The sequence below is a fragment of the Bradysia coprophila genome, unplaced genomic scaffold, assembly GCF_014529535.1.
Source record: "Bradysia coprophila strain Holo2 unplaced genomic scaffold, BU_Bcop_v1 contig_350, whole genome shotgun sequence".
Taxonomy (NCBI): Eukaryota; Metazoa; Arthropoda; class Insecta; order Diptera; family Sciaridae; genus Bradysia; species Bradysia coprophila.
In genome coordinates, this window is record NW_023503608.1 from 8524798 (window position 1) to 8540382 (window position 15585).

Consider the following 15585-nt stretch of genomic DNA (forward strand, 5'->3'; position numbering starts at 1 on the left):
TTTTCTTTATTTTTTCTTAATTTTCCCTAATTTCCGTTAAAACCTTTTTTTTGTAAAATCCGAAAAAAATCAATAAAATTCGAGAAAGTTCACGAAAATTCTAGTTCTTTGACTGTTTCAATTTATTTAATTTAATTCGGCTACAAAGTGCTCCATGTACCACCTCTGTGTAAGCGAACTACCTTGTCTTAGAAGCTCCGCTAGTTCAGTCGTCTGTTATAATTAGAGCTGCTCGTCCAATAAAACCACTAGCAATATTCATCAATAACTCTATTTTATAATTTAAATTTATTAAATACTCGAGTGTGTAAATAGTTACAATAATATGCGTTTCACATGATTTTTGCAGTAAACCACTTTCAAATGAGGCTAGACAATTAACCTGTTACAGACGGCAAGCATATGACCAGTGTTATTATCGGGTCTATTACTTCTATCGATTTCGAATCTTGTACTTCAATTTTTTTAACATGAATTTTACTATATAAAGGACTGTATTAACCAGAGCTTGTCATTATTTTTGTCGTCGTTATCGATAACAAATGAATAGCCGCATGTGACAGGTTAATCGTAAATTTCGTTGTAAAGATTGTTGTTTGCAAATTCATTTTTATGAAATGTCTCCGCACAAACAACATTGATCACAGCGAAGATTCAATTTATTTTCCTTCTTTTCTACATAAAAAGAACTATATGCCGTCGTTGCGGCCAATGCATCCGAATGACATTATCTCGTCTTACATTGTTGTGTGTATGGTAATCCAAACGTAAATCCAACTATAGACCGTTTGGCGTGTGTTAAAATTTTATTATTTTCTCTACGAATTTTTGTTTTGTTTGATTTTCTTTGAAGGAAAAACCCTTTCATAAATTGAAAAAAGGTTCAAATTTTTATTTCATGCAATATCAGCGACCTACGCTAATCTACTGGCAATTGATCGGCTCTGTTAGCAATGACTACCGTTTGTAATGTTTGTTGCATTGGAGGGCGGCGAAAGTAGATCACTGTACTGCATCAGTGCTTCGCGAAGAGATCGAGACACTTCCGGTGAATTGGTTGTGGTGCAGTCAACTAGGTATTGATATAGACCAATTAATTGTTCCCAAGCGGTTCGTCCAACTGATTTAAAAAAAACAACGTATTACGATCGGAAGTCATTGATTGGGTTGCAGTCACTTACCTTTGGCGGGTGGTGCTTTCTTCATCGAAATGATAAGGGTTGCAACGGCCTTCAAAACGAATGAAATTTCTGACAATCGGTACCTTGAAAAATAAATTGAGAGTTTAACAGGTGCTCAGGTTAAGAAAAAAAAACGAAGACTTGAGCGGACTAGAGTCCAATCGCACTCTTGAGGAGTGGTTATTGGTTACAGTACAGTCGAGATAGTTTAGCTCAAGAAAATATTCTGCGGAATCCTTTCACGGAAATTCCATCTAGCTACGGAAAGTACTGCTACTGCTACACGTTTTGTGCAATTCATTTTTTTTGAAGCAAAAATCACTTACCTAGGCAATGGACATTTTCCACTCTGTCGTTCGTCATCGTTGAACTTTTTCAGCACTTCCTGAAAGCGATGAAGCAATGCCGTCACAGCCAAACGTCCTGCCACTCCGCCTTCGGTGGTATTACTGTTGTTATTGTTGTTGTTACTACTGTCGTCCAGCAGCGAAAATTGCAACAACGTCTCAAAGCACGTTTTGGCGAATTCCTCGCGTAACTTCAAATCCGAATCACAACCAATCGTCGACGTTGTGGCCGAATGTATCGAGCCTTTGTTTAAAATCACAACAACATTCAAGATGAACTGGTGCGGAATTTCATGCGAATGTGGCAGAACTTCATCCCGCAACAATTCGATGACCTGGCAGTCAATTGTTTCGTCCAGAACAATTTCGTCGATACCACGATCTTCGATGGTGCAAACACTAAATTGAATCGAAATTTTGATAAGTCGTTCATAACAACTGTGTGCATTTTACCTTGATGGGAACAAAAATTTATCGATCGTCTCGGATAAATCCAGCCACATGCCACTAAATCCACTCGGATTCGATCGAGCCACCTGAAGACCGGTGTGTAGCACAGATATTAGACTATTAATTGCTAGCTTCCACGTTGATGATGCCATGCATTTGTATTTCAACGACAAAGGCAACGACAGCGCTTTGATAATTTCGTGCAAAATGTGCCCTTCTATGACCGTTTCTTCACTGGCCGTTCGTTGATACAGTTTTACTGCGACCGTCAGAGATTTTTCGCCGAATGGAATGTAATTCATACTGACCCATTCAACGGTTGAATGCGATTGGGTTCGATTCGATTTCATTGGCCTGAAATGGACGGGCAAAATTAGAAAATCGAGTAAAACCTTCTATGTCGCAAGGTTACCTTGTTTCTACTCGTTCAAATGTTGGAGGTACACAAGCAAATTTACTAAAGCTTAGCAGTTGATTGAAAATTGACGGAAGCATTGGCTTTAAATTTGATTTGTTTGACATTGCTTCCTAGATGGGTAAAGTGGGTGGAACAGTTACAGATAAAACACCGCTACACGCAACAATGTGACGAAAAAATTACCTTTTGCAATAGTTCCATACAGTCCAGCACTCCATCATGTAGCGGAGTTAACAGAGAATCGGATATAGTTGACATAATGTACGGAGTTGAATCGCTATGTACAGGAACTGCAACAGCGTTCATTAACACTGCACACAGTTTGTTTAGGTCGGTCTCATTGAACCTGCATGATAAAAGAGTCATTAATAGGCAACATTCCACACACACCAAACATCATCGTACTTTATGTGAATGTGTTGGAAGAGCGCTGGAAATATTTGCACCAATGCCGTCAAAAATGCTTGACTCGGTATATAAATCTCGTCAGATTTATCGGGCAGATTATCTGGCGGACGAGTACTTTCAGTTCCGATCGTTAGCCACACTTTCCAGGCAACATTCCAAATGTCAATGCTGTCCACCGGCTCTGCTTTTGTTGCTACTATCGGCACATTCATATCCAGTGTACCATCAGTGGTGTCGTCAGGTTTGTTATACAAAATCTCTTGGAATGATTTTAACGCAGCCAGTGACACTTCATTACTTTTGCTGAGGGCGGCATTTTCAATAAATTCTAAGAGGAGTGACCAAGCCCGAGGGAAATCACCTAACATTTGCAGCAGTTGTCGTTTCGTATTGAAAACCTAAAGCAAATTTAGGATAAAAATGGAAATACAATTTTGCAGAATCTGACGTACTCTCGACACTCCCGATAACGTTAGAACTTGCGTTTCTGCCCACTGCTTTTGTGCGGTGTTGCGTGAGTGGTGAATCAAAATATTTCCGCTTGTGTCGACCTTTTCACTACTTGCCGAGCTCGACAATTTTCGCACTTTATCCAGTAGTGGGAATAATACTTGCCATAGAACTGCTTGCCATGTTGGGGGGTTTAACAGATTTCCGTGTGCCGAAATGGTGGAAAAAAGCGTCTGGCCAGCAGATTTTCTTACCGCTGGTCTCGGATCACCGCACAGGTCACCAAGCCGAGCGAAGAGACACATCCACAACTTGTCGAATTGTGGCATATTCAGTGTGCCCGGAAAGTCAGGCAAAACATTGGAATCGTCAGTCAGAGTTTGAGACAATTTTTCCTGATTTTGATTAAAGAAGTCGGAGATGTTCCACTAGTAGTGAAAGAAGGAGAGACAGGTTGTAGTAATTCTTCATGATCAATCGACAATAAATTATCGTCAACTTACCATCAATCCAACAGCCGTAAGTGAAATGTTAAGTTCTTGTGTTTGGGATCCGAATTTTGCTGCAGTGTTCACACATAACGGTAAACATCGCCATGGCATTACGGGCAAAAAGTCCGTGACAACCAATTGCAGACATTGAAATGCAATTCGTATTAGTGATTCTCCGTGATGATCATTCACCGCTCCGATAATGCCCAAAACGAACGGCCAGCCATGGGACAATGTTTCGCCCGCTCCGTTTAGAACTTGTAGGACACATTCCAATTGACGTTGTCGCACATCTCCGTGCGGGACGGACGACAGTTCAGCTAATGGATTCAACAGCAACGTTTGCAAGGTCAAGTTGTCCTTCAGCGGTTTTTCGTATTTAAATTGTAAGGCCGCCTTGACTAAATAAGTAATTGCTTCCACACCCCATTCTCTCATTCGGATGTGTGGATGGCCGCAAACTTCTAACAAATGATTGGTAAGTGGCCGCCAAAGAACCTCGATGCGTGGCAAATTTACCAAACCGGTTTCCAGTAGCTTAGCCACAGCAAACAGAGACGGTTCTCGGTTCGAATATGCCAGTTCCATTGCTTCTTGGGACAGTTTGCACAGCGCATCGATCAGATGATGCAAAGCAACATCGTCCAAAAATTGACTCGACTCAAATAGTTGACTAAGCATTTGAGAAAGAACCGGCAAATCGGCCATTACGGCTGTTGTGATTCCGGCATTGGTATCAATTGTTGGTTTGGGTGTTGCCTATTTTAAATTTTGTTTTCGAAAAAAGCAAGCCACTTAGAAATAACAATCCAACCAACCTGTAGACTTCCGCCAGTGGACGGTTTCAAACCCAAAATCCAAACCAAGTGCTGAAGCGTCGCCAGCACAATATGCCAAGAGGTACCGAGTATGCTACCATGACAGTGCGCTAAGTGTAGCAATGTTCGCATGCAATGCAGATTTTTCGCTGTAAGCATTACCGGACCTTGTTGAGCGCCTGCTAATTTGAATTTTTGTATGAAAACAAATGTCTCAAAAAGAAATGCATTCGTATTACCAATTGGTAGAGACGGTAGCGGCGTACCGACAGCCACAACCTGATGACGAAAATCATTTTCTCCACACTGTGCGATGTATTGATTGCCCAAGTCCTGACTGCTTGTCCTCGAATGCATTTTGACACCGGCCATTTGATATCCCATATTCAGAACGGACAATGCGTAATGGGGTGGCAACGATGATTTACAAATAGCCGTAATGAATGCATCACGAGCCGTATGCAGTTCAAGTAATCCACATAATGCAGCGTAGTTTTGCATTGCCTTTAGCACGTTTTCGGTAACTGATTCATCAGTTGCTGCGTCAATTAATGGAGTTAATGCAGCTAGAAGACCACACCAACTGGATGTAATGAGTTGAGTGTGAAGTGTTCGGTTTTCTTCCGATACTCGGTCTTTGTACGGAGGAACTTTTTCCTCGCCCAACTAAGAGTGACAAAAATTCAAAGATGGAGATCAATTGGTCCACATTAGACATTCCAAATAATTTACCGTGGACGGTCCTTCGATAGCTAGCGATATCGAACGCACAATGTCCAACAAACAAGCGTATGCAATAGAAATTCCATAACCATCTGGTATAGTTGGTGGTTCCATTTTGTCTAACATCTCAACGCTGTAAATAGGACATCACTTAGATCATCCACCTCGTTACATTCAATTACACAAAACTTACTAAGTGGACTTTGACTGGCCTATCGGGAAAGTTGCGACTAATGGCAACCATACTCCACGAAACAGAAATCCTGGCTGTGGTGATACTCCAGGCCCAACGGGAAGTCCACCCATCAGAGTTTGTGATTGTGATTGTGCGGCATTTGCTGTGGAAATTGAAACGGAAACATATTGACGACGACCTTTTTGGCAATAAAATCTAAAACAACAAACTTTGTACGAATGCTCCCAATGAGATGATGATATCCTGGAATATGTTCGTGGCATGATCTTTCAAGTCATAGCAGCGACAGAACGACGTCAACAGATCCGGTTGTACAGTCATTTTATGTATTACTTCTAAAGCCAATGAGCATTGCCACAATGGTTTGTCCGGGTCCAAGAACTTGACGATCAGTGATAGGAAAATTTCACATTCGGTGACTAATAAGCAATGATACTTTTGTATTAGGATCGACACAACGCGCAGCAGTCGCATGCTAATAGGAAAATAAGGTTTGTCATGCGGAGCCGCTTGCTGAGCGTTCGGTGAGACCATTGTACGATATTTTATGTTTGGCGAAAATAGTTTGATGACCAATGCACACACACGTTCTTTTAGCAGAAAAGAGAATTCGGGATTCTGAAATTGAGACCGTGAAAGCTACAAAACGAATCGGACGACACCAACACGAAATTACTTTGAAGAAAACACTTGTGAATGATGTCAGAACCGTTTCGAGCAGCTCGAGTCCAAATGTTCGTGTCATTTCGGTCATTCCGAGTAACCAATACGGTTGATCAGCGTTCACCAGTTGAACTAAATCCTATTTTCAATTCGAAACCGTTTAATTTCACTTCGTCGAATTGACTACTAAATCAAATTACCTGAAATAGAAGATATGCATCGGCTGCGCAAGGTTTCAAGCCCTTCGGTGCAACGCTGGTTGCCAGTTTTAACTCTTCGATGTTAACTTCTCTGTTTTCCACTTCACCACTTCCCGTCTCTTCAACAACAACCCTTTCAAACACCAACGACACCAATTGACGTACGGTTGCGCCAGCCGTATTTATGGTTGTCGAATCTTTCGTAAAATGCAATCGAAAACAAAGCACCAACGCTTTGGCTAGTGTTTCGCCATGAACAACCGCATTTGTTGTCAGTAGCAATGTGACAGTTTGAAGTACTTTCACTTCTTCGATGCTGTGTTCCATTAACATCCAGAGCGTATCCGTTATGTACCTGGCACCTTTTTGATCAACCACTTGTTGTGTAATCAGTCGTTGCATCATACCAAGACAGAACTTTTGGAAGAGAAATTTTGAACGTTAATGTTAACACATCCCGCAGTATCGAATTTGTCTTGCTGTTACCTTAATGATTTTCAGGTCTTTTGATTCACAACCTTGTACCAAAGGGTACAGTATTTGATTAACCACATAGTAAACTGGGGTCTGCGGATTTGCTGCCGCACTTTTCAACTTCATTATTGCCTCTTCGCATGACTGTAACAATAAAGACGAAGTCTGGTTAAAGGAGTACTTGGCAAAGATCACGTGAAAATATTCTAAAAAAGGAGAATGGCAGACACAGAAAATGTGTGCCTATTACGGACTATATAGAAACTATTGAATTTTATCTGTAGTGGAAATAGCACTACAAAATGATTATAATGACTATCTGGATTGTGTATCATTCCTTCGGCTCGGTACATAATTTTCAAATCGTTAAAATAAACATTTTGTACAGAGGTGCCTGATCTGTTACTACTACCGTTAATAATGAATGACATTGTTAACCGAGTGAAGATTGAGTATGATTTTGTAAATGCGCTGTTCAAACTTATTTACGTGTTACGGCATGTTTCATTTTCATTTACATTGCCTAATCACGTAAAGCATTGTACTTACGAGGTTCCAAGTTGTTATTTGACAAGTGGAGAATACAGCCCTCCCCTTCGGGTCGGGCTGTAACACCCCACTTATCAAATACACAACTTAGAACCTCGGAAGTAATATACTATTAATCAACAAATCAATTCCAGAAAACCTACGACCTTACTGCCTGTAATAGGTAAAACCGTTGAATAAGTATTTGGTAAATTCCTCTCCGTATTTTTGGGTTACTCGTTCACATATCATTCTTCTCATATGTCTTTAACATTCTAAGTCATGACACACACACACTGTTGTCGTTACTGCTAATACGACTAGTTGGAAAAAGTTTTCGTCAGTCATGGGACATCAGAAAATGCCCCGTGACTAACGAAATTTTTCTTTAATTTCTACTGATAGACAACAATGTCTGTGCCTATTCAGGTTAGACATTGTTGAACACATACATTTTTGCTTACCCTTTGTGGCAGTGATACTTATGTGTTCTCTTAAATATATTATGTTCTTTGGGTGCATGGAAATACTACTAAGTTTCTCGATGGAATATTTTTCGGTCTCATACACTCTGCCCTGCAATGTGCAGGAGCACTCATGTGCAGATCGTGCAGGCCTTGCAATATTTTACACTGCAAGAGTGACGCGATTTCTCATTTTTATCCCGAGCTATGTTCTCAGCTCCTAATTTTCTTATTTGTGCCCCTATGGAAAATATATAAGTAGTGTCATGGAAGAAGGAACGGTACAAGTTTTAACTCGTATTTAGTAATATGCATTTTGAAAACAAAACGTATGAAACAGCAGATGCCCAAAGAGCATATGAATGACTAAACAATTCATTCGGCAACAACACACGGATGATCCACGTATTACTGTAACTAAAACAAAAACAGGGACAGGTATCTTCGTAAGATAGGTGGAAACAAATCAACATTTATGGCATGTTGTCTGATTCATAACTCGCAACGGAATCAAATCGTAAATGAAATGTTGATAACGTTTTTGCATTTAATTATTTCAGGTGAAGTATTACACGTAATGTGGTACCCGCAAGGTGAAAACGACTGAAGTAGTGAAGTGATATAGCATATAGCTGTAGCATGATAATACCAACACACCGACTGACACTGAAGTTTTACTATTGTTTAGAGTTGCTTCAGAAACCTCGACAATAACGGACTTATTAAGACTAAGCCTAATAAAATGTTCTATCGAATTTGCTCTGATTGGAAGATTGGAATCTGAAAAGGCAGGAACTCTGTGAACAACTCGAATTTGCGAATGATTCACAAACGAGAGAACCAACTTGTAATACCATTATCTTGTTTGTTATTGATAGGTTGTGTTTATCATTTGGATGAAGCCAGTTTATGACTTCTTATTGGTGAAGCACTTATTATTCTACAAATACGATTTTCTTCTGCTGACGTGGACTGAAATTAGTCGTGGACTGAAAGAGTAGCGTTATTTATTATCCGATCTCGTTTGAATTCTTGAGAAACACCCTGCATACGTGTCCCTCAAATCACAACAAACAAATAAACAACAAACATAATTGCGTCATGGGGATTGTAAACGATAAACCGCCCGGTCTTCATTAATCTTGTCTATATGTAAGCTCTTAACAGCTTGGAATAAACTGTTTACAACTTTAACAATAAATTTGTAATAAGAATCGATTTTTTCAGCAAAAAAACATGAATATGAAATACGATCACGATATGTGTTCCACTAACCCGGTACCATATTATTCTCACCTCTTTGATTTGTGGATATTTCTTTTTGGTCTCGATGCCGAGATTCTTAAAGTCCGACTGAAGCACCTCCAAAAACTTTTGGGCTGCTTCATTTCCCGTCGTGCCACTTACAAACGACATTATATTCTTATTACTCCTAGGCACCGAACACACCCATAAATTGCTTTTCTTTCTGCTTATTTTTATTCACAGTAAACACATAAATTAATTAGTTGAACACTTGCAAGTCAAAAACTTAAAAAAATTGATTTATTTGCACTTTTTTGTAACACTTCACTGTTTATTTATAGAAAGAAAAAGAAACAAATCGAATTCATTAGAAATGCAGTCACCTAGTTTTTAATTGTTCAGTAGGAAAAACTTTATTTGTGCCTTTGACACGTGACAATAACAACTACGAATACGGGTTCTTATGTACTTTAATAACTTCTGTATTTAGCTCAAAATTTGGAAATATTTTAATTATTTGCGGTAATATTCCACGCAAAAAACAATTGACAAATTATATTTGCGAAGAAATTTTGTTTTCGATTTTTTTTTTATTATTCAATATTTTGTCGTGCTGTACTGTCAAAGTTTAGTTGCGAGTGTTAAATGTTGGCTCCACTGAAAAGTGAGTGCCATCTATGGGTCTGAACGTACACCAAAATTCAATTTCTCGGCGGTTCATTTTATTCTTGATTAAATAGTAATTTTCTCAACAACTGACGAAAAGTAGGACCTTCTGTTGCCTTTATTGCGAAAAACGCTGTATAATAGCAATCGAAGCTGTAAAATATATAATAATCATGTATACGATCCATCTAGATTTACCAACTATCATTAAGAGGCACCGGCACTTAGCTAAAATTGTAGCCTACATTTGCGTGTTTCTTGTTTCATTTTTGTTAATATCTTTTCATCAGAATCCTTTTTGAAAAATGTACGACCGCAATCCCGAATATTATAAAACTGTTCAGTATACTGTGTCATTATGGCAACCATTGATGGATGGATGACAATGATTCATTGAAAAATAAATATTTATACTCGATGATAAATTAATTCGGTAAAAACGGTTTCGGTAATACTGGTAATACCGGAATCCCGTGTACCGGTTTTAGCACTTTGAATAGCGGTTTTTACTAAAGTTTGAAATTATTTGAAATATGTAGTATTTTGCATCAAAAACTTTGTGAAAAACTAAAGAAAAAGTGAAAACTTCAAGGGTTATATAGGAATGCTTAAGAAAGATCGGCATTTTTTTTATAGTAACAGAAAAGGCTCGAGTTAAAGCTTGAGATTGAGCTTCTAAGGTTCTTCTAAATCTCAATAGGACTGAAGAATTTTAATGCGATAAATCCCCTTATGAGTTACCAATTTCTCTGAAATATTTTTTTAAACCCTTGATTTGCACGTAAAAGTTAACGGAGGACAAATTAAATCGTTTTCAACAATACAAACACTTCGAACGCAGACGTTTCAGTGTCAATTTTCGAAAACTCTTTTCCTGAATTACTGCTCCAATTCCCAAGAATTCTAGTCCATATGAGTGAAAATCGAAAAAGATTATTGGTTTAAAATCGACTGAATTTTGATGAACCGCTAAGACTACAATGTCAAAGCTTTCAGTTGAATTTGGAGTCTCAAATCAATAACATAGGTAGGTGATAAATAACAATTTCAAAAATGTTTTTAGTAGATGAGTCTGAGTCTCCTGCCGAAATTATTTGAAGGTACCAACACTAGATGTTGGACTTCAGTGAATTTGTGCGCCTACCTTTGTGCGCAAAAATATTCGTTTTTTGATGATTTCTCTGAACGAAAATCTTTTTTTGAAAAAGTAAAACCATTAAAGCATGGAAGAATGTGTTACTTTTAAAGCAAAAATTGGTTTGTAAGTTATAACTTTACCCACTTGGAGAAACCCTTACAAAATGTGTAACTTACAAATATTTAGTAGGTATAGTGTAAAGTTTTATAAAGAAATGAAGATTATATGTGTTGGTTTTGTATGAGCTTGTTACGTAAATTTTCTTGTTTAAAATCGGATTTGCTCAGTTAAAATACTTTTATTCTGCCAAATCAATTTCGGTACCAAATAGATACCATCTTCAGTGGCTAAAAACATAAACATAATGAGAACACAGAATATCATTATACAGCGCAAAGATTTCTTTTTTACCTCAATTCTTTTAAAGCACAAAAATAAGCACTTATGTGCATCGTCAATTAAATTCAATACTAAATCGATTTAGATCAAAATCAAAACGTAAAGAGAGAGGAGAAAACAAAAATGAATTTCTACTAGATGAAAGCATTACGTTCAAAGAGTAACATCAAATCACGTTATTATAGGCAGTAGATAATATTATACAATCGGTGTGTTTATTCAGACAATTCGGTGTCTTCTTCACCGCAATCATCTCTAAAATGTCTCTTTTCTTCTGCTGACTTTCACGAACAACAATTTTAACTTTATCCCACAACGGTGTATGATTGTTCGTAATAGCGTGATCACATAAGGCACTGTGGTTACTGTTCTTAATGCTTATGTTGTACTTATGTTGATAGATTCTGTCCTTCAAAAGCTGTAATGTCTGGCCAACGTATTTGTACCCGCACGAACAGGGAATACAGTACACCAAATGTGAACAATGTAACTTTGGCGTCGGATCTTTGAGTCTACTAAAAATAGACTTCTTCAACGTGTTGTCGCCTTTTCCATCCAGCATGACGTCATCCTTGCATATGGCTTTCAGTTTCTCAAACAGGCCTTTAACATAGGGTACGGCAGCTATCGGGAGTTTCTCTTTGATCGGTTTCACATCTCCATTCTTTGTAAACTTTTCGTGTGCTTTTTTGATCATACATTCAACCAAACCATTCGGGTACATATTCTTGGCTAAAGTTTCTCTCAGCAATTCAAAGTTTTTGTTGTGGAACTCGGGTTCAGACAATAGAAGAATCTTCTCTGCTAGCAGTGTGACTGTGTTGCGTTTGTAGGCAGTTGGCAAATGAGATTTAAAATTCAAATAACGTCCGGACCAAGTGTCTTTGTGATACCAATCAGTCTTAATGCTACGACCATCTCTAATACACCACAGTTCCAAAAATGAAATGTTTTGATCTCGTTCTACATCTACAGTAAATTGTATATGTTGATTGTAGCTGTTGAACGTTGTTTTAATTTCATTAACTTTGTCAGCAGGAACTGCTGTTAAAATATCGTCCACATATCGTACGTAGAATGGTAATTTGAATTTCAGCTTTCGTATGACTTCGTCTTCCAAAATTTCTAATACCAAATCAGCAAAAACCGGACTTGCTGGTGAGCCCATCGGAGAGCCAAATAGCTGTCGATAATATTTACCGTTGTATTGAAAACCTCATTCATCGAGGACCATAGTAACGCCAACAATGAATTCGTCTTTCGGTAACGTGGTAAATTTTCTGATTTTGCTCCATTGTTTGTGTATCGCTGATATGACGAGACTTTTCGGAATGTTGGTAAACAGTGAAACAACGTCCAACGAAATTAAAACATAATTCGGTGGTAGTCTAATTTTCCTTAACTTTTTTGCCAATTCAGACGCATTCTTTGCACTTCTATATGATTTGCCAACAACGTTTTTTAAAATGTTCGAAAACATTTTTGACAGGTTGTACGTCGGGGAACCAATGCTGGCTACAATCGGTCTCGCTGGATATCCATCTTTGTGCACTTTGATCAATCCATACATTTTAGAGCATATGGAATTGTACCGTCGATACCATTTTCCTTGCCCTTCAGTAATGAAAATATCGTCCTGCCAGTGTGTAATCAGTTTATTGACTTTGTCTTCAGTCGGTGACGTCGGATCACGGTCTAAAGGCAAATACGTTTTTCTATCGTTGAGCAAGTTGACATCGTAGTCGCTTCTATCCATCAATACTGTCACGTTGCATTTGTCTGCATTCAGCACTATCAGTTGAGGGTGTTGTTCCAAAAAGGATTTCGTCGCTACATGATTGGACTTGATAATCTCGTCTAACGTCGTGTGCTTTGTGGGTGACTTTTTAAAGTTGGTTAAAACATTACAAACTTTGTTTCTTAGCTCCACCCTGTACTTTTTACCCAAATTTTGAAATTTAGGTTCCAGATTGGCAATAAACTGTTCAGTGGCAATTTTGTCATTCTTAACTGGTATATTGAAGTTGTCACCTAAAGCTAAAATGTTTTGCACATACCAAGGTAATTGTAGATTGGTCAGATTAATAATCCATCTTTCAACATCAATATTCAATCCATCCATGTGTGGTTGCATAAGAGCATCAAATCGTCGCATTTCCATCATTGTCACTTTGTTGTAAATATCTTCGTAACCTTGTTTCACGTTGAGTTTGAAAATGAAGATTATATGAAATACCGAAAATACCGGTAATACCGATATCACAACGTCCGGAATTATAAAAATAATAGTGAGAACAATTATCAATTTCTTGATTTCTTTCACTTGATGGTGGTGATATAGCCAAAGCAAATTTTAAGTTTTTTTTTTTAACCAAAATCAACGACAATTTTCCAACGAAATACAATTTGAGAATGGAGGGCTGACGTGAGTATGTATATGTATAACTGGGTAGTTTTACGTTTTACTCATTGTATTTGGCTTATGATACCCCGACATCGTTAAATATTACAGAAGTGCTTAGGCTTATCAAAGCAAATTCGTGCACAGTAAAGAACAAGGTAGCGAATCTTGATTTGTGCGCGTAAAGAAAATCGTAGTGCAAGTGCTATTAACCGTACCTAATTTGTGCAATGACCTTCGCATATTGAGCCAACACACGCTCCATTGATTTTATATGAATTAGCATCATAGAGCTAAAGACTGAATCTTTGGAATAAAGCATAGACGTCTTTCCTAAGATCACATACCACAATAGCACACAGATCTACTATTTTCACGATAATATCTGTTAGTGTGACCAATGACAGAAACTTAAAATAGCTTAAAACGCAAACTTTCTACCTTCTAGAAACGGCTAAAAGTTATTAAATCTGTTACTTCATTTGTTTAAATTATCTATTGGTGCTTGAAACAAAATCTATCACTTCAATAAACACACTTCATACAATTCATTCGCTATATAAAGGAACATTAGCCTTTTGAGCTCATCGTTTAATCGGTCGTCGTTGTCGATAGATGTTTCTGTAAAGTTTGGACTTTATGGAAATATTTTAACTGTGTTGCATTGTAAGAGCCGCATATTCTAATGTTGTATATATCAGTTATATATAGTAGGGTGCACTGATGGATGATTAATACTTATTGATTATATTGACATAGATGTAGCAGTCTATTAAAGTAACTTACTCCGAAATCTTATTGCCACTTGTGTTGTTGATGGACTGACAAATGTTGTCTTGGTTGTTCCGATGAAAATTTAAACGAAAAGAAGCACATTGTCCGTATAGTTTTTATTCAAAATGCTTTTATAATTCGATGAAAATATTAATTATGTAAATTAGCCATTCTAATGCTTAATTTTTTTTTTCTTCAAAAGGAAAATAACTTAACTGTCTTTAAATGCCTGTCGTTGTAATAACTTCATGAATTTTGTTTTTTCTTTTTATTTAATTTTTCTTTTTAACAAAAATATAAATTACAACATTTTACACATTGATTTTGGAAATCAAATCACAACAGTAAATCTTACATTTAATTGCCTATGTAAAATATTTAGCAAATACACATTTATTGAATGAATTTAATGCGGCGGGAGGGCGTCAACGCGTTTTTTTTATTTCTTTTTTAATTTTAAATAATTAAATTTTTTTTTTATTTCTTTTTTAATTTTAAATAAATGAAAAAAAGACTATACGAAGAGGGTAGATCGCAGTGATAAGGAACTGTTGGCCATGTTTTGATGATGGTTTTACCTGAGCCATTTTCAATCTGAACTTTTCCACAAATGCATTCTTCCGATGTTTTCTGGAAACCGGAATACTGGAAAAGAAAATATTTTTTTTTTTGAGAATTGAAAACTCGATTGACTATAACAGAGGACCATGGAGAAAGTTAGTTTGCTAAGACACGGAATGTATTTTTAATAAATACAAAATTAAATTTGCTTTACTCGTGAACTCGACTAATTCACTTTGCATCGTTTCATTCTATTTATAATACTTTACTCAGCCACTTAACATTCCCGATCATTAAATTTATTTGAAAATTTAATCTATAATAAAAAGTTTGTTGGTTTAGTTTGTTTGCTCTCTGTAGGAGCCTTGTCCCAGAAACATGAAACTAGGCATACCGACTAATGTGGAAAAGCTAGGAAGAACGTGCGAATTTTATGTTTCATTCTAAGTTATTTGACTCGTTAATTTTTATGTCCTTTTGCTTCGTGGGGAAATATTCGAATGTGCAAGGTCAAGGTGAACATATTTTTTTGTGAAAATTTTTGACTGAGGAAAATATTTTTTCAAGGGAAATTTGTTAGATAAAAATAT

The 15585-nt window shown here is 37.2% G+C and overlaps 2 protein-coding genes and 1 long non-coding RNA gene across 5 annotated transcripts; 1 reads left to right on the top strand and 2 right to left on the bottom strand.

Annotated features, from left to right (window-relative positions):
• Positions 1-682: 682 nt before the first annotated feature.
• On the bottom strand, positions 683-9677 carry LOC119080662 (protein MON2 homolog). 3 transcript variants are annotated; one of them, XM_037189089.1, is made up of 19 exons: positions 9108-9677; positions 6832-6963; positions 6346-6762; positions 6159-6284; positions 5692-6100; positions 5480-5624; positions 5296-5419; positions 4803-5229; positions 4564-4745; positions 3758-4504; positions 3644-3682; positions 3257-3610; positions 2802-3202; positions 2580-2742; positions 2391-2506; positions 1982-2332; positions 1508-1927; positions 1182-1264; positions 683-1120 (listed from the first exon to the last, which is right to left on the bottom strand). In XM_037189089.1, exons 1-19 carry the CDS (start codon positions 9225-9227, stop codon positions 948-950), a joined length of 4929 nt encoding a protein of 1642 aa, XP_037044984.1. In that variant the 5' UTR covers positions 9228-9677; the 3' UTR covers positions 683-947. The 3 variants fall into 3 exon arrangements, with proteins under 3 accessions (XP_037044984.1, XP_037044983.1, XP_037044982.1); XM_037189088.1 differs by having other exon boundaries at positions 3257-3682; positions 4564-4742; XM_037189087.1 differs by having other exon boundaries at positions 3257-3682.
• On the top strand, positions 8670-9193 carry LOC119080830. Its single transcript, XR_005088389.1, has 2 exons — positions 8670-8963; positions 9039-9193. It is a non-coding gene; the product is annotated as an uncharacterized LOC119080830 (long non-coding RNA).
• A 1748-nt stretch (positions 9678-11425) lies between the features above and the next one.
• Positions 11426-12427, bottom strand: LOC119081119. The gene has a single exon (XM_037189863.1). The coding sequence runs from the start codon at positions 12425-12427 to the stop codon at positions 11426-11428; it is 1002 nt and encodes a 333-aa protein (XP_037045758.1).
• Between the last annotated feature and the right edge of the window lie 3158 nt (positions 12428-15585).

Bases quoted from the DNA above. Each gene is read 5' to 3' on its own strand.
- LOC119081119 (XM_037189863.1), bottom strand. From the start codon at position 12,427: ATGGGCTCACCAGCAAGTCCGGTTTTTGCTGATTTGGTATTAGAAATT.
- LOC119080662 (XM_037189087.1), bottom strand. From the start codon at position 9,227: ATGTCGTTTGTAAGTGGCACGACGGGAAATGAAGCAGCCCAAAAGTTT. The intron at 5,625-5,691 runs GTTTGTTGTTTT...CAATTTCCACAG, and splicing joins ATTGGGAGCATTCGTACAAA to CAAATGCCGCACAATCACAA. The intron at 1,265-1,507 runs GTAAGTGATTTT...TTATTTTTCAAG, and splicing joins GGAAAATGTCCATTGCCTAG to GTACCGATTGTCAGAAATTT.